Source organism: Corvus hawaiiensis, chromosome 2, assembly GCF_020740725.1.
Source record: "Corvus hawaiiensis isolate bCorHaw1 chromosome 2, bCorHaw1.pri.cur, whole genome shotgun sequence".
Lineage (NCBI taxonomy): Eukaryota > Metazoa > Chordata > Aves > Passeriformes > Corvidae > Corvus > Corvus hawaiiensis.
In genome coordinates, this window is record NC_063214.1 from 91,939,849 (window position 1) to 91,958,377 (window position 18,529).

The 18,529-nt window shown below is 42.3% G+C and overlaps 1 protein-coding gene across 2 annotated transcripts in view; it reads right to left on the bottom strand.

Annotated features, from left to right (window-relative positions):
• The window catches only part of AFF3 (AF4/FMR2 family member 3), a 318,584-nt gene that overhangs the window by 71,805 nt on the left and 228,250 nt on the right, over window positions 1-18,529 (bottom strand). Inside the window, exons 8-9 of one of the 2 annotated variants that reach the window (XM_048325652.1) lie at window positions 16,467-16,518; window positions 1,664-1,701 (exon numbers count right to left, since the gene is read on the bottom strand). In XM_048325652.1, the coding sequence (XP_048181609.1) occupies window positions 1,664-1,701; window positions 16,467-16,518 (90 nt within the window). Of the gene's footprint in view, window positions 1-1,663; window positions 1,705-16,466; window positions 16,519-18,529 lie in introns of both variants that reach the window. The other variant, XM_048325642.1, reaches the window with a different exon arrangement.

Consider the following 18,529-nt stretch of genomic DNA (forward strand, 5'->3'; position numbering starts at 1 on the left):
GAAATATTTGGTCATAAATCCTAAATCTGAGGTGTGATGGTTATTAATACTGAGGCCCTTCTGCCCTTTGGATGAGGCCAGCCTGCACCCAGCTCCCTCACCACCTTTGATGAGGTAGGGAACATTGATCCATCACCACCACTTTTCTTTCCAGGGGAGACAGAAATCAAACTGTGGGGTTTGGGGCTTGCTAATTACCTCCAGGGGCACTCCTGCAGGAATGTTCCTCATTCAGCCCAGGGGGAGGATGCTGTGAAAAAAATTCCCATGTTTCCTTTGGTCACGGTATTGTCCCCACCAAGTGCAAAATCTGCTTTGCCTTGGGGTGAGTTTGCACACCTCCAGGGAGAGGGGCATGATGCTGACTCCAACTCCACTTTCTTTTGACTCCAACTCCACTTTCTTTTTGCATTCATTCCAGTTACAGCAAATACTTCTGTGCCCTATAACTGTGCCAGCAATTTCACCCACATCCCATACATTTCACTCAGGATTTTTTTTCCTTAAAGGGGGGCAAAAAATTCTAAACAAAACGCTGTTTGTAAACTTGGGGAGGGAAGGTTGATAATTTTGGCCATCTTAGCCTCCAAGCAGAGAGAAATGTTATTCATCCATGCACAACATATAATTCAGCCTAAGTGACAGGCTCTGCTCTGGAGAAATCCTGGCCTGAGCTGGCTTCCAGAGTCAATTACCGCTTATTCCCAGGGAGGCGGGGGGCTGGGGGCCAGACGGAGCAGAGGGGGCTGCCAACAAGGCATGGGGAAATTTACTCTGTGTCAGCCTGCGTGACACAGTACCTCATTTGTGGAAAAATGTAAATCCGCTAGTTCTTTTTCACAGGCACTAAAATGTACAGTGTCTCCTCCCCCTTCCCTACCCCCTTTCCCAAAACTGGAAAAGAAATCAGAACCGTCTTAGAAAGCTACCTTATATTTCAATCAATCCTCTTTCATAAAAGTCATTTAAGGTAAATACCTGTGCAGACCTACAACCCAACTATAACATTTACTATGGCCCAAATCCTGAATTCCTCACTCAGGCAAGTTTCCCATTGAAGTTAATACATTTTTGCTTGAAAAAGAGCTGAGTAAAACCTGAACACTAAGGATTTGGTCCCCTGCTTATCTGCCTGGAGCACTGCTGCAGTTCCAGAAGAAGTGAAAAAATTAATTAAATTCCTCCAAAATACCAATCCCTTAAAACTTAAGGGGTAAAAAAGGGCATTGTTTTTGTGCATAAAACATACAGAGAATCTCATCAAAGGAAGAATAATTCCCAGGGAAAGGACTTGGAAAAAGTCAAAAGAGAACATCCCGGAATAAATGAAGTACTTATTGCTGAGAAATGAGTTCAGATATATCTCAGCAAACTCTAAGCTCAGAATTTACTGCATCGTTCATGCCTTCTCCAGTAAGTTTCTTATCTCTCGTTTGGTATCACAACAAGGGATTCTACATACTCTGTATGAAATACAACAAGACTGTGATTTTTGCAGTAATAAACTCTACACATGCATGACAAATCCAAGCATGCAAAATGTTTAACATCCCAGTTCACAGATACTTTGGGGACAAAATCCGATTATGAGTTATATGCCACAATAAATAGGGCTCAACGTTTCATAAAGCAATTTATAGTTCATAAAAATGACAAAATGTACCTGTCAGATAGAACGCGGAGAGCAGATCTCTGTGCTGCCTGCTGGAAGAAAGGGCAGAGATGTTTATTTTATATTCTGACTTGAAAATTATGAGCACAATCAACACTTTAAAAAATGCGTTACACACATTTTTGTCACATGTCCAAAATGTTAAAGTATGAGCAAAGTAGCAGAGAGTCTATAGTCAAATGGACATTCCAGACTAGTAAATGTAAGAACACACTTTGTTTAAAATGCCAAAACCCAGAAGATTGTCAAAGCACCACACAGTATTTGAGGTCTGAACTACTCTATTTAGACAATTTTTTCTGTAGGTCCCTGAAAACTCGCCAGGACTCGGTTTTCTGCTTTCCCCTCTCCCCGCTTCCACACTCCCACTCCTTCTCCTTTACCATTAGTCTCCTCCCATTCTTCCACAGAAACAAACATCACATATTTGGTTCCTTTTGCGATGAATTACAAGTTTTGCAAAGCTTGCCAGAGCTGCTGTAGACTTTTCATGAGTGCTGCCATGTTAATCTGCTGGCAACATTTGCCTACTCAGTACAGGATTGACCTTTTGCTGGTTTGCTCTTCAGTTTTTGCCTAGTACAACTCTTTGGATGGGGTGGGGAAACATGGTTCTTGTTCTTGTGTTAACCACCAGGTCTGGGAATAGAAATCATAGCTTCTCAAGTTTAATAGGACCCCCAAGCCTATCCCTGAGCTAGTTTGCCACTTTACTATTATTATTTTTCAATCACTTCAAGTGGTGTGATTCATGGCACAGTAATCAGCTGCTAAGCAAAGATGAAATCCATAATGTTTTGAAAATCTGCCTTAAAGCCTCCATTCCACTTGGACATGGCCAGAGTGTCCTATCCCCAGCTGCACCTGTCCAGGCTGTGCTTCACATGGCACAGAAGGGACACAGAGCTAAGCAGTACAGAGAGTCAAGGGGCAGGAAAATAAAAGTATATTTTCTCATTGCAATTACCAGTAAATACGTTTTGAAACTGCTCTTCCTGACTTATCAGCCTGCTGGGGACTGCATCCCTATTTCCAAACAAGCTGGATGACTTACAGGTATCTTGCTCAGCACCAGAGACTATGGAGGTAACCCTTTTGGCTTGGCAAAAACGCTGCTGACAAATTGCAAAGAAAAACTTGATAAAACCTGACTTGTGGCTGCAGTTACATCGTATTTCACAGAAAAGTGTGAAAAGATCCCCTGAATGGATCCCTAAAGACAGGAGTGGGAAGAGTTTCCACTTGATTTTGGAGGCAGGATTTCTGCTCTGTGTACTTTCTGAAATAACTTGTGCCTCCTGAGTTCCCTGGGGAGATGTAGTTCGATGTGTATCACACACCAGATTGTCAGAAGACACAGTGGCATAGCTCACAGGATGGTTTTTCCTTAGTGTTGACTTGCTGCAGTGACAGAGAACCTGTGGGAAGGGCTTGGAAGGTACCAGCAGCTCAGTAGGAGCTTTCCCATGGCATGAACACATTGTTTTTAGTGTTAGGAAAATAATATGGTGAGTCTGGTATTTTTCGCTGTTTCCCATAGGTCATACTATTTGCATGCTCTTGGATACAAAACTATCCATGCCACTGGCTTCAGGCCTTGAAGAGTGCAGCCACTCTCCAGTCCTGTGGGCTGGAATCACTTCTCCTCTCTCCTCTGCAAGGGGTTCTTTAGGACAATGTCATACCACACATTCTTGCCCACAAGTTCAGGGGAGACCCAAACCTCAGGTTGTAGAATGATTTATGGCTTAAACTCTTTCTTAACGCCCTGGGCCAACACAAGTTCCTCTGCTCCCATGCCTAATCACTCTCACTAGCAGGAGGCTATGGCCATTTTGAGTTTCAAGCTGCCCAACTTCCATGCTGAAGCCTGCACTATGTTACACCGTTGTCTGCAAAACTCAGGAGCCTCTCTCACTATCTGAGCCCTTTTCCACGGCCAAGTTGTGTAGACACCGTTCAGGTCATCTTTTCCTCCCCACCAGCAGCCAGGGCCAGTCTTTCCCTCATGCAGCCACTATGTGGCAGTGCTGTTGAAAACACTTCTCATGTTTCCCACTCCTGCCTTGGGCCACCCAGGTGCTCATGTGGTTGTACAGTACAACAGGTTAGAAAACTGATTCAGTTGAAAAATAACAATTTTCCTTCATTTTTGTTCTTTTTTTTTTTACCCCCCCCCCCCCCCTAATTTCCCCTGTGTTATTTGTAACCTAGATCCCTTTTCTGAGCTGCTTCCCCACGGAGAGTGTGTCACACCACAGAGTGCAGTGTGAGAATCGGAATGGTATTGGGGGGGTAGTGTGCAGTGGAGACCTTTGCTGCTGACATAAGGTCATGTCCACCAGCAAGGTCACTTCCACCTGACATTGTGTCCACTCCTCTCCGGAGCTGCAGAGCACTCCTGGAAAAAGGTATATGGTGGCTCTGGTAGCCAGAAGGCATCGAAGCAGACAGGTTGCTCCGCAGCCACAGGCCTTGTGGATATTGCAGAGACCACAAGAAAGGAAACATGAACTTTGATGATGCTAAAAGCCCCTAATATGGGATGTGGGGTTCATGTCACTGTTGTATTTCCCTAAAATCCCTAATTTTGAGAGGAAGAAGTGCTGGATAATTTTTCTTCCAGGCTTGAGGAAAGCTGCCCTCAGGAGGGAAGAGGAGAAGTCCCTTGTGTTGACCCAATTTGGTGTGCTAACCGAGCCAGGAGACACTGTGGAACTGCAGCCTCTGTAAGTGTGCCAATCTTCAGTTTCCATCTTGGTGCATCCAGTTGCTGAAAGCTTTGGAAAGATGATCCCTTCTGGACAAGAAAGTGGATTCAGATGACATAGAAATGTACAAGTGTTTTTCAGTGAGATCATTCTACTTTTTCAATTACCCTCTCATTTTAAGTCCTTCAATAAACATCCTTCTTCACTGAGGTGCAATGCAGATTGCATGGGGCACCTAAGTCTTTGCCTGGTGGTCACACATTCTCTAAATGAGACTATTGATTTCTTTCTTATACGGTCTGGAAATACAACTGTGTTTGATTGCATATTTGTGTCACCCCCTGAGTTGGTAATGGCCCCATTTCTAAATGATGGGGAATAAGATCCAGTCGCAAGTTTATTCTTCCTCCCTGGAGAAACAGATCTATTGCCTGCAATGAAAGGCAGTTAGCAACTATCCAGCAATTTTAATTCTAGCCTATATTGCTCCCCTCTCCTGGAGAAAGTGAGCTGTTGTAATTAAAGGTAGTTAGCAGTTTCCTAGCAAGTATAAATACTTGCAGCCACTAATTACAGTCTTCTCTCTTGTTCTACTCCCTGCCACAGGACTGGGCTGCTCAACTTATGTGGAAATATCTGCCCTCACTTCTTGCTAACCGTTTGTGATCCCATTCACACTCATTCGTGAATCCCCATGGAGGGTCATGACCCATAGTTTGAGAAACTCACAGCTATAGAAACAGCTTTTTGTGATTTATTATGTTTCTAATATGCTGGTATTATCTATCTAACAATGTAAGCAAAGGGGTGGTACTTCATATCATATAATGCCTACATGACTATTTTTTTAATAGCTACATTTTGACTGTGCTATTTAATTTGCATTTTATTTTACATCATTAACAGCTTTACTGAGGCCAACTCATCATCCACCAAGAAAGCTGAAAATATGGTCTACAGTCTTTATTATTCCTGGAAGTAAGTGACTATGCTGGTTATAGAAATTGGGGATAAGAAGTAATTTTGATATTGCCAACAGAATTTTAATATCTCCAAGACTTAGCACTAAAAAGTGCTTTATATAAAGGGAAGCTTAATATTCTCCTGATAAGTGGTAGAATGTGTTAACCAGCAATGAACATAATCCTGAATTTTCAGTTCTTGGAATCAGTGGGGCTACTTAACAGAGGAAAGTTCTCCTCAATATGAACACGGATATTGGAGGCCAACTCACCACATAATAACTTACATGCTGAGTAGGAAGGAGGGAAGGGAAAAGAAACCCCTCAGGTGTCTCAGGTACATGGGCTAGAGAAACCAGCCACAGTAAATGAGTATGAATTATGCTGTTTCACTACATCAAGAATTGCAAATTACAGGACACTGGCTGCTTAGACTTCTTTGATCCCCAGCTGAGTTGGTTAAGATACATTTAGGGCAGACTCTCATTGATCTGCCTATAGCCTATTAATCATTCATGAAATATTCTAGCTGTACCCCAAGACTACTGGGACAAAACAAGTTTTCAGCCAGCAGTAATCATGGTTGGGTTCTCAGTCTCCAGAGATTTCATCTCCTTTCTCCATCCTTTATTGCAATGAGCCAGAGCTTGGGAACATACTCAGGTTTCTGTGTGTGTTAAATGAGCTACCAAAATTAGCTTGAAGTGTGACAAGTTGCAATCTGTTGTTGAAGGGAAATCAGAGAGGAAATTAAATACTTTTATTGTAATTGGGACTGAGCAGTGAGCTAGCTCATTGTAATTGGGACTGAGCAGTGAGCAGAAGGGGTTGAATACAGCTATTGAGATGGAGATCCAGGAGTGTTAAGAGTGCTCCCCAGAAATCCCTCTTTTTTTAATTTGTTGCAAAAGGATTGCTTCATAAACTGCTGGGCTCACAGGCATTTTTGGATAAGAAATAAATGAGAACTACTGAAGTATGTTCTGCTGGGCTTGGAAGACTGTCTTGGAGGCACTGTGGGCTGACTGTAGATGCATTTTCCTATACCTCACCCACAGCAACTTTTGGCAAATCAAAGCCAGTAAACTGGCTGTTGGCAGATTCAGACATTTTGCTTTCCATCTTGCCCGTCCTGTGGATTAACTGCTGTTTTTGCGAGAGAGCTCAGTTACAGTGATTGTATGGAGTTACACGAGCTACACCAGAGACTTCACTGAGATGGCACAGGTGTGCACGTGGTGAGAAGTTGAACCATTTCTTTGGTGACAGTGAAGCAATACATGCTACCTGTGCATGAGTAAATTCCATAGCTTCCAGAGCATCTTGTTTGTCTTCCTTGGGTGGTAGGTGCTGCCCTGGAACTGTGCAGTGAACCATTTATGCTCTAAGTCAGCAGCCCTCATGTTAGCAACCACCCAGAGTGCTGGATGTCACCCTATACTGGACTGCAGTTAATGAGCTGTAGACATACTTTTTCCAAGCCAGGGTTAAGGAAAGATGTCATTACTATATACTGCCATTTGGGAACCAAACCAGGAAGAACACTTTTATATCTGTCTTCTTTCATATTTCATTCTTCACATGTCTTCCATGTTGATTCTGTTTTTATTTCACAAGGTTTTGTTTGTTTTTAGCTTAAATGCAGTTTATTCCTAAGCTAGTGAAGCCAGGAATAAATTTTTGTGAAAAGCACAACCTGCCTGCATGCTTTAACTTGGGTGATGGGACTCTGCAGAGTGGTTTTTTTCTGCTTCAAATCTTGGTGCTGTTGTGGACCCAGAGCAAACCTTCTGGATAATCCTGTGGTTGTGAACCCACCTCAGTCCAACCACATGCACAGTTTTCCACCTTCCATGTTAAGATGAGTTTATAAACACTTTCTTTTGCTGGAAGTTAGACCTGTGCCTGTGAGACAGAGCTGCCCTGCAGCCTCCCAGCTCCCTTCCCGGCACAGGTGTTTATAGACTGTGATCAAGCCAGCCAGCCAGCAGCCCTGCTTCAGTCAAGCTCAGTTCATTGTGCGGATATCTTTCGCTCCAGGGCATGTTTTCCCAATGAGTTAAGCATCTTTCTCCCTCGTCTTGAAACCCTCTCCAATTTTCAGTGTTCTCCTTGAAGAGTGCAGAGCTGCTCATCAGGGCTGAAAACAGAAGTAATGAAAGCCTCTTGCACCCACAGACTTGCTCTGTTTAAATGCCCATGAGTATCTTGTGGCCACAAGAAGTTGCCCGAGGAGATCAGGTCAGGCAATTTATCATAAGTGATTCCTAACATGCCTTCTCTCACTGCATTATTCTGTACTCCTCACTGTTCCTAGGGGCTTTGTTTCAGGATTGCTTTCCAGTGTGGATTTCTGAGGGATTTAAAATCACTTGTAAACTGCAGCTTGAGTGTTTCTCTGTAAATTTGCAATATGAATGTATGAATGTGATTTTCACTGTCTGGTTCATATTTATTTAAGATTTACAGGCTGTAAGACTTAAAGGGGTCTCCCTTTCTTCCCATTTTGGAGTTGGTTATCATCAGAGCCACATCTTTTAAGAAACTGTAAAACTCCTTCTGGATTTCATGATTTTTCTGAGGCCTTTCAACACCTCGGTATTAATTTTTCACCCTGGAGTTTTATTAGTATGTTCTTGGCGTACATTGTTCTTTCTCCTCTGCTTTGCCCATTAATCCTTATTAATCTTCAGGGGCAACACAGTCTAGTGACTTGAACATGGCACCTGGGAGTGAAAGACCCAAGTGCTAATCCTGACTTTGCAGCTGACTTGCCATGTGGCTTCAAACAAGCTGCATCTCAGTCACAGTCTCCCTGTCAGTTCTATAGAGATAATAATTCTTTCTTAGCTCTACCTAAATACCTCTCAGGGGCATTGTATTAAGTAGTTAATACTTGTAAAGTGATTTGGATCTCCAAATTGCTGTATAATCAGCATGGATATTAACCATACAGAGAATTTTATAGATCTGTAAATGCTGAGTCTTCTGTCCTGCATCTGCTCAGATTTTTCCTGCAGTCTGTCCCCAACAATCATGCAAGGTTTCAACACAGATGAGCTAACTTTAATCTTTTTCAGTGGAGATGAGCAGAAGAAAAATCCTTGTCATTTTACATTAATAAAATGATTAATTTCCAATGCCACTGTAGGAAAGTCTCAGTCATTGCAAACAAATCAGCAGTCACCTTGGAAAACCTCCTCTGTCTCCACAGAAGTTGTCTCCTTATCCAGGAAAAAGTAACTTGGTTGAAGTGCTGCTTGCACCTAGGCTATCGCAGACAAGAATTATCAGTGTTGTGCCACAGGCTTTAAAAGATTTATTGGGAAGTCTGAAAGCTCAGAAATTAAAGTAGATTTTTTTTTTTGAGAAGTCCATATATGTGAAAATAGGGGAAAGACAAGCCTAAATTCCTGAAACAGTGGTGACACTTCCCAGGGATGTGCTATGTCAATCAACTGTGATGCATCTGCTACTACCCAAGTATCTGCTTGGATTGTGCTAGGAAATAAAAATAAAGAAAGGGGTAACACCCTAGGCTGATTGAAACCAGTGGTTAAACTCTCACTGACTTCAGAGGAGGCAGTTTTCATCCTAGGTGCAGGAAAAATTGTAGCAATGGTTCCTCAGTCTCTTTTTCTTAAACAGTAGTTTTGATAGATTGGCTTCTCAATCTTTTTACTTATTTCTCATCATGTTCTAATATAACTTCTACTCCCTTTATAGTGTCCTTCTCCCCCCAGTTTCTTTTCTTCATTAATTTTTTTATTCCCTTAATCCCTTTCCCCTTCTGAGTTCATTTTGTTTTCCAACATGCTCTCAGCTGCCTCTTTCTCTGTTTCTGTTGTCATCCACCTCTGTGCACCACATCTCCTTCACACAGCTCCTCATGCTGACATCACCCCTGCCCGAGCTCAATGGCCAAGGGGAGAGAAGTGAGCTTGACCTTCTGGCTTGCAGGGAGCAGCAGGCAGCTCCTAGAGAGGCTGAGACTTGTGTTTGTGTGCATGCACGCGTGTGTGCACACGTGTGAGAGAGACACAAGTGGGGTGCTTCTCCTCTAACAACTTTTAATAGCTGTGATGTCACAAACAGCACTAATTATTTGTGACTGCTGGTTATTTAACCATTCTCTTGCAGGCACGCTGGAATGCATTCGCCTGCAGGCAAACAGAGCTCGGTGGCCAGGCTTGAGCTGGACCAAGACTCAGGCACAGTGGCTGGCTTCAGCAAGGGCTCTCTGCAGCAGGAGGAGAAGTGCACAGGCTGTAAGGCTTATGAGAGACAGGGACAAGCAAATCCAGCCTGGAAATCCTTCTTTATGCCTCAAGTTAGCTGACACTGCTGAATTGATTGCACTGGGATACATTCCCACGCCAGTCAAAACAGATGTTCATACAGTAATTCTACTTCACAAGGGGAAAAAGTTCTAATGAAAGATTCAAGAAGATGGGGTTAAGAATGTTACGTGAGATACAGAAAAAAGTTTTAGAAAAAGGTGATATGAGTGGAAGAGGGCAGGCTTTGGAGATTTACCAAGCTAAAACTCCGCTTAGTCACAGCATCCACATGAGGAGACAAGGAAGATGCCCTTACACTTTGAATTTAATTTCCTGTCTGTTTTAGAGTTCTGTTACCAAGGAGCATGCAGATCAAAGTGCTATGTTTAAATGTCCCCAAATTTTGGGCATGTCCAAGATCCAAGGTGATCCCTGACTTTTTTCACTGTCATTCATAGTTGTGGCATTCAAATTTAGAGCTTGATCCTACCTGCCAACCATAGAATCTGATTTTGTAAGATAGACAGTGATATGAGCCAAGTTTGGCAGGACAAGACCGAGCTCTTATTTTGTTTCATCTGACAGTTTCAGTGAGGCAATCTTGGTCTTCTTGTCATGCCTTGTGGAAGTGCAAATTTAGATGTCACAGAGATTTTAAAATCAGAGCTGGCAAACCACAAAAAAAACCTTGGCTCAGCTGGCTTAAATCTTACTCTGGATTCTAGTTAAGTTGGATACCAAAAGAATTGCTTCTCTAATACACAGGAAATAATGGACTTACCCAACTTAAGTCAGGCTGTTACAGTGGCTATTCCTCCAGTCTAAAAACACACTCACATTATAGTGACAGAGGGCTGAACGGAGCATTTGGATTAAGTAAAATATCACCTGAGGTTCCAACCATTCCTCTACCCAAAACTTAATTTTTTCCTCTTTTGCTTATCTCTGATTTGTGCGGGTTTGGTTGCAGTCAGACTTGCATGTAGCCAGACTTCATGAAATAAGTCTTCTGTGCTCAGTGGAGTGAGAAACTTCTCATCAGAAAGATATTTTCCTCCAACTTTATCAAGGCATTTTTTTTGAGAGAAATTCATTTGCAGAAATGATGCAGGCTCTGTATTTTTCTCCAAGCCTGAGTATTCTCATCTCCTTTTTCACTCATTTTCCCTTCTGATCAAACATCAAGTATTGCACTGACGAAGAGGTGAATAAAAGGGAACACAACACTAAAAGGACTTAATGTGGTTAAAATATTTGGACGTGGCATATGTGAATGCAATTATCACTGTCTAAAAATGGTTCTAACAATGAACAGGGCTAATGCAGTGTTGTGTTACAACCTGCCCAATAAAACTCTTTTCTCTAGATGTTCCAGCCTTGGTGCTCTGCTTGGTTGATCTTTGGCTTTGGAAAGTGATGTCCTAACAGGTCTTACAGAAAGAAAGCTTTGCTCTTTTTTCAATTTGTTTCAAAATTCATTACAGATGGCTTCAAATTAGCTGAAATATTACATTTCATATGTAGAAGTACTGTTTATAAAGACTCTACTAGAAATTATTCCTTCTGGAGGAAGGTAGATGCATGACTGTTCATTTCAGGATAATTATCCTGTTTTTGTTGATTGTCACTCCATATCCAGAAGTGAAAAGTCCCACACCAATTGCCATCGAGCATCGACTTTTGTTCTGTTGCAATGTTGTGACAGATTTGGCTTGTCCTAAATGCCTGTGCTGCAGACAGTCTTACCAGAAAGATGCATTTCCAGCGATGCACCCTGGAAACACTCAGCACATACATGATGGGAAAGAAACGTAGGCACCCATGTTCCCATGGGAGCTACGGGTGTAACTTGAATCAGCATCAGTTTTTATGGCTTGACCATGACCGGGTGATGCTGAAGCATGGACAGGTCCCCCAGGGCCAGCAGCCCACCCCAACTGTCCCTAGGCTGCCGTGGGTGGGAGGCAACCCCAAGATGCCCAGGAGGGCGCCGGGCTGGGTGGGCTTCTATCACCCTGTGGGGCTTGGGTGGCGAGCCAGATCAGGCTGACAAGACTTTTTATTTTACTGTGCTAAAGCTGTGAACTTTCTGAGACTGCTCTTCCCCGAGGTCTCTTGTGAAATGACAAGGCTTTCTGTTTGTCTTGGCTTGCCTGCAGAGGGGCTGGTTTCGCTTACACCACTCACACCCTGCAGGGCCAGTCTGTCCCTGTCCTCTCTTGAGAAGGATGGCCACTTGCAGGCAAATGCTGCCTGATCTCTTCCTTCAGTACACGGCACATGAGCAAAATTAAGGAACCTGAGAGGATTGATTGCTTCTTCCCTGTGCACTCTGAGAGGGGGGGATTTTCAGCCCCTGCAGTTACCTGCCGCCACAGGAGAGTAGCCATACTATTTTTGCTTTGAAAAGAAAAAACTTGTGTCTTCCCTTTTGAGATCAGCTGGGGCTAGAGTGCAGAGCCATGTCCCTCAGAGTGTGTTCTGATTGCTTCTTCAACTTCTGTTTATACGATTTTACTAAATTTTGGCAGGAATCAAGAGCACATACCAGGGTGTTGGCTTTTATGAATCTCATGGGATGTGAAAGTCAAGCTGACTCCATGAACTTTGGTTACATATTCCAGACAAGCACAATGACTCTATTTATTCAGACTTGGCAGCCAGAATGCAGATTGACTCTGTGGGTAATAAATTTTCACAGCCACAAAACTTCAGCGGCAACCAACCTGATCCTGTGCAAAAAAAATGCATATGAGGAAGCAGGCTTGGGTTGCAAAAATATGTTAGATTATTATTCCATGTATGCGTACCAGTCAGTTAATTTATTTGGCTATTGATTGACATGAATTGCACAAATGATGCCAGGGATCTTTTTCCCCTTAAAGGAACTCCTTTCTATTACAAAATGTTCATGTTGTAAAAGGACAAGTAAGGGGGGGAAAAAGAGAATTGTTCATATTACAATTGACAATCTCCTTTTAATATTTCACCCAAGACTGATTTAAGTTATCCAGTGACCTCTACGGAGAAGAGCAAGGTATTATAATGGGGACTGTTTCATGTGCTATGCAACACTTCAAAGAACCAAAAGGCAATAACCACTACAATTCAGTACTCTGAACAATCTTAAGTACAGTTTTGACATCTTCATGCTACAAAGCTTCAGATGCTTTCTGGGAGAGACGATGATGAAATTATTACTCTATGTGTTATAAATCAGAGTGAATTGGCTCTTTAACTTGCAGATTTATGTTAACTACCTTGGTATCTGCTAATTGCATGCTCTTCAGATATTGATTGGGGATTAAAAAGTATATTTTCTTCAATCTGTGTGGTGTAAAATATGCCAACAGGAAATTTTCTCTCTGCATATAAGATCCTATGATCACTGCCTGTAAAATTGAAACGATCAGTTTAAATGGATAAACTATGCTCATTAAAGAGGAAAAATACATTTATGTAATTAAAATTACGAGATTAATATGTGTGGATAATGTAATTACTGTGGGCACACGCATACTCAGTTCAAACCCAGCCTGTTTGGCTTCTCCTGGGTCTGTGAATCTCACTGCCTTAATAGCTGGTGTTGAGGGAAGGGTTGGGAACGCTTTGCCCACTGCAGTCTCAAAGCTTTTAATCATGCCTCTGCCTTGCATCTGGCCTCCCTCATCCATGGCTCACATTCCTTGGTTTGGTCACAGCACTCCAAATGCCAGCCCTGAGAGCACAGAAGCACCTGTCCCCCCTTTGCACCACTTCAGAAACTTCCCATTTGCTGCTTGGCAATTTCAGACATAAATGCAAAATCTCCTCCAAAGTTTTCCCCCTAAACTTCCCCATTTAGAAATCAGAAAATTAAAAGCTTCCCAGCTTGTGTACAGCTCACTTTCAGCTCTTTGAGAAACTGGACTTCTTGAATAAGTCTGATTGCTCAGAGGTTAATTTATTACATGAGGAATATCTGGGAATCTCTCATGTACTGTTCCTATTCATTCATCTCTGATTTCTTTTTTTTCCTGTTCCTGAGCTCAGGAGATACAAGATTAAAGAGCCTCTGAGTCAGGAAGTAAAAGGAAATGAGTTCTCCTGCTGACATTTAAACACGGGTCCATCTGAGCAGCTATTGGAAGAAAGAGTCTGTGTTATTCTTTTGTTGTGTCTATATCCTGCTAGGTGGATGGAAAGGTAGTGTTTTGTTTTTCCAGCAGGTATATTTATTTAGGATTGCTCATTAAGCAAACCTGCAGGTCTCAGCTGAGGTTCTACAAAGCATTTCATAAAGCAGGAGCCAGCCTGTGCCCCTGGGAGTTTTTTGTCTGTAGAGTCAAGTTAGGAAAAACATGTGACTAGGAAAGGGGACCAAATAACTAAGTAAATTCCAAAGGTTGTTCACGCTAGGTCCTGTGATGATTAGAAGTGAGTAATGGGATCTCAGCCCTGCTCTTTGCTGCATGGCTGGTGAGCTCTGTCCTGGCTCTGCAGAGCTCGCTTGAGCACTGAGGTGAAAGACCCAACCTGCATCAGCTGCATCTTGGAGCCCTGGTGACTGAGCGGAGAGCTTGTGTAGCACACGAGCACACAGAAGATGTCAATAATTACAAGTCACAGTGCTAAACCAAAGGTCCATGTGTGCCTGCCTGATGGGCAGGACTTTTCCACAATCCCTCCTCTGCCTAAACCTACTTGTTCTTTATGCACCATAAACACTTCCACATGTCCTTTTCTGCGTGCTATGACACAAACCAGAATTTTTTCTCTCAGGCTCTCTCAGCCTGTTTTACTCTGACACCCATTACTCAGGATCCTCTCTCCCTGCCTGAAGGACATCTCTCCTGGCCAGCAGCTTGTGCCTCCCTATCACCCAGCCCCTGGCTGCAAGCATCATGGCACCTTGGTCTGCTATTGTTACTCTTCAGACATCCCTTCCATCCCTCACTTTACTTTGCCCTGTGCTGTCTATGAGCTGTATTTTAAGCCATCTAGACAAGCAGGAAGAGTAATTAAATGTGAAGTGTTTCAGGATGAAATATGTTAAACAAAAAGAAATTGTATAAATATGTAAATAATTGAATCTATGTGCTGAATCTTCTTAACACCAAGAAGCTTTGCTCAAAATAGATGAAACAATGGTATAGTATAAATATTAAAAAGTTTTTATTTACCTGTTGTTTGGAAAATATTGTAAAATACAGACATCTAATAACAAGAGTTAAAGAAAATCCTGGAAGAACTTCATGCCTATGTACCTAAAATTATTTGTCTAAGATCCTGAATTTCAGAAGTCTAGATACCCATCCAGCCTACCCATCTAGATACTCTAGTTACCCATGACTGAAACAAGGTTTAGCCCCAGCCAGCAACAGTACCATGCAGCTACTTTCTCACTCCCCCTGCCCCAGTGGGATGGGGAGGAGAGGCAGAAAAAATAAAGTTTGTGAGTTGATATAAGAACAGTTTAACAGTTGAAATGAAAAAAATAATAATAGTATAAGAATAATAATTGCAGTGAAAAGGGAGACAACAAGAAGAGAGAAATAAATTCCAAAAAAGTGATGCAAAATACAATTGCCCAGCATCCAATGACTGATGCCCAGACCATTCCCAAGCAGTGATTGGTTCCTCCTAGCCAGTTCCTTCCTCCAGTTTATGTACTGGGCATGATGTTCTGTGGAAGGCAATCCCTTTGGCACGTTTGGGGCAGCTGTCCTGGCCATGGGCCCCCACAGCTTTTGGTGCACCTGCTCACTGGCAGAGCAGGAGACACTGAAAAGTCCTTGACTCAAGGTAAACTCAGCAACAACAGAGACATCAGGGAGTTATCAATGCTGTTCTCACACTGAACCAAACCAGTACACTGTACCAGCTACTAGGAAGAAAATTAACTCCATCCCAGCCAAAACCAGGACAGAAAACAACATTCTATCTGTGAGATGCAACCAGGAGCAGTACTGCCCTCATATGCTCTGGTGAATGCATGGGTCGTGTATTTTAGGGAAAGAAGGAAGAGAAGTGGTTCTTGGCCTCTCATTCCCAACCAAATCATCCATGCCAGGATACTGAGAAGGAGAGAGCACAGCATAGCACTGCTTGGCAACGAGGCACTCAGCTGGTCATGGGAAAGTCAAGCTCCAGCCCTATTCTACTGAGTCCTTAATTGTTTAGACAAAACACAGCAATATTTTAAGGAAAAATTGGGAGACACCTCCTACAGCCAACAAAACCCAGCTCTCCTGACACATGGAAAACTTTGGATGGTGTATCTGCTGCCAGTCAGATAGAGTCTTTAAAACACAGACAGTTGCTGTAATCGCTGCGTTATGGAGTGAATCAAATACACAGCCAAGGCTTTTTCTCAGTTCTCTTTAGCTTTCTTAGCAGGCATGGGCCACGCAGTGTCAGGACCAAAAATGCTCAGAGGAGAAGCCAGGGCTGGGGGGATGCCAGAGGCAGGTAAGAGATAAGCAGCCCAGCAGCTAAGCCCTGGGGCCTGCTCATGACTGCAAAGACGGCCTGAACTCTTAATCCAGAATTCCTGTTTCTCCCCTCCTTGGCCACTCTTTAAAACAAAACAAATTCAAATCAGAAGGAAGCTGATACAAAAACCTTCTGGGTCACATCAAGGTAATAAATCAAGAGCACTGCAGCCCGTTCCCTACCAATCCAGCAGTTAGCACACGCAGCCTGGCTCCGAGCAGCAACATCTGTTACTCCAGTTACACTGCTGCCATGTATTTTGATAACCTTTATGTATGTTTAGAAAAAGCATTAGCAAAATATTTGCAGTAGCTCAGTCTCAACATGAAACATGCTACAAGTAACACGTTACTTGTCTGGTTCTTACCTGGTCATTCTCCTCTTCATCACTGCTTAACTTCAGGTCATCTTCTAGCATTCTGGAAAGCAAGCAGAATAAACTATAACTTATCAAAATGCTTTAGATTGGATATTTTCTCAGAGCTATTGTAAATATTTAATAATGAAAACAGAAAGAAAATATATTTTATCCCAGTAACTTTGTAGCTGTGACACTTTATATCTTATCCAGTTGCTATCAGCTAACTTCTTAATTAATTTCCTGCTATTGCTGCCTAAGAGAAAATGTTTATTAGAGTAATAATGGATTTTGCAAAGACTCTTATTATTACAATTACTGAAAAACAATTTTTGTATGCTAAAAATAGTATTTTTGATGCTGACAGGTCAGTAGTCTCCCTGAGAGGAAATTTTTTGTCCATTTGGCTTTGAGCTTACAAAACAGAAGTAGATGTTTACACTGGCAATAGTGCACCACAAAATAAGGTTCAGTGATGTTTCCTGAAGGCCACTTTTACTTTATTGCATGTTTGATGTAAAATTGACATTGACTGAAACAATTAAAACGAAAATATATTGTCTCAGGGCACAAGAGTATCCACAGGATTTCACTGTCATGTAAACATAGAAAATAATGCATCTTTTCTAATGAGGATTTCATCCTCCCTTCCCATATCCTTTCCTCAACTTGCTTAAACTGGTGCACAAAGGAGTCTGGTTTTACCTCCATACATTTTTTTTAGCAATCTAAAATTAAGTAACCAGCAGTTAAAGAAGTTGAAGAGATGCAAGGATTTCCCCCAGTGCTTGAAAAGTCTTTGAGAATAGGACCTGTTTTTAAAAAGTGCCTTGGTAATAATAGTAATAATTTGGAAAGTTGCTAATTTTTCTCACACTCTGTGAAAAAAGAATCTGTAATTTCATCTCTGCTCCAGAGGAAATCTTGGTGAGCAATTCAAACACATCCTGTGATGTGGGTGGTCCCCGGAGTGTAAGTATTGCAAGAAGACATATGTAGTAATTTCAAACCACCTCCTTGTACTTGTGCCTAGATCTTCCAGGAGCGTGCCTGAAAAGCATGACTCTGACATGGGCTACATGTGCTAAAAGAGCACAGAGCCTCACCACGCTCTCCTCAGCTCCTCACTGTACGTACAGTCTCTGCCTGTTGCTGCTGTCACAGCTGCTTCCCTATTTCCCCACGGCACCTTTCAGGGAATGTAGGTGTATAAGAACAGAACTGGGGGTCAGAGCAGCAATTCTCAACTAGTTCATCTCTTAAAGATTCTCCTCTTGCTTTTTTCCCACATTTCCTTCTACTTGTGCCAAGATTCCTCCTCTGTAAAATCAACGTATCAAGTTCAGCAAAATCTTGTTGGAATGCAGACACCTCACATATACAGGACACTCATTGAGTTGGAGGGACTTGACATCTCACAGCAGGACTTGCCTATATTTTATCTTGAAGTATGTCCATTGTCAGGAAAAAGCTCTCTCTGTCATCTCCCAAATCAGCAAAGCCTTGATGGCTGTATCAGTGCAGGCACTGACCCAGCTAACAAGCCCTGCTGAGAAGTGGGCAAACAGGATGGGTATGATGACACAGGATACAGCTCCTAGGAGTTAAACATGTCAGAGAGGCAAAGGTTCCTGTAAACACCACGAGATCCATACTGGCTTTGGATCCCATCACATACAGAGATCCAAACAATCTTATAATTGCTATTCTTTTAATTAGATCTGTTTAGGCCATCCCTGAGAAAACAGTACTCAAAAATAGAAAGCTCAGATCTGCAATTCAGCACCTATGTGATGAAATCTGCACTGATAGTGATTTAACCAGAAAGTGGTATGCTTGTGTGAAAAGCAGAACTCCCAGGGTGTCACTGCCTGCTCTCCCTTGACTTTGAGTGCATGAATTTCTGCTAGTGATGTGGTAGTTAAGTACATTTACTTTAGGCTTAGCAGTTTAGTTCTTCTCCTAAATGGTAGCTGAAAAATCAAAAGCATATAATGAAACATTCTAGATAGCTCTGTGTATTTGTGTCCTGTATTTTTGTATTAACATATAAAAAAGTGTTTTGTGAGCTT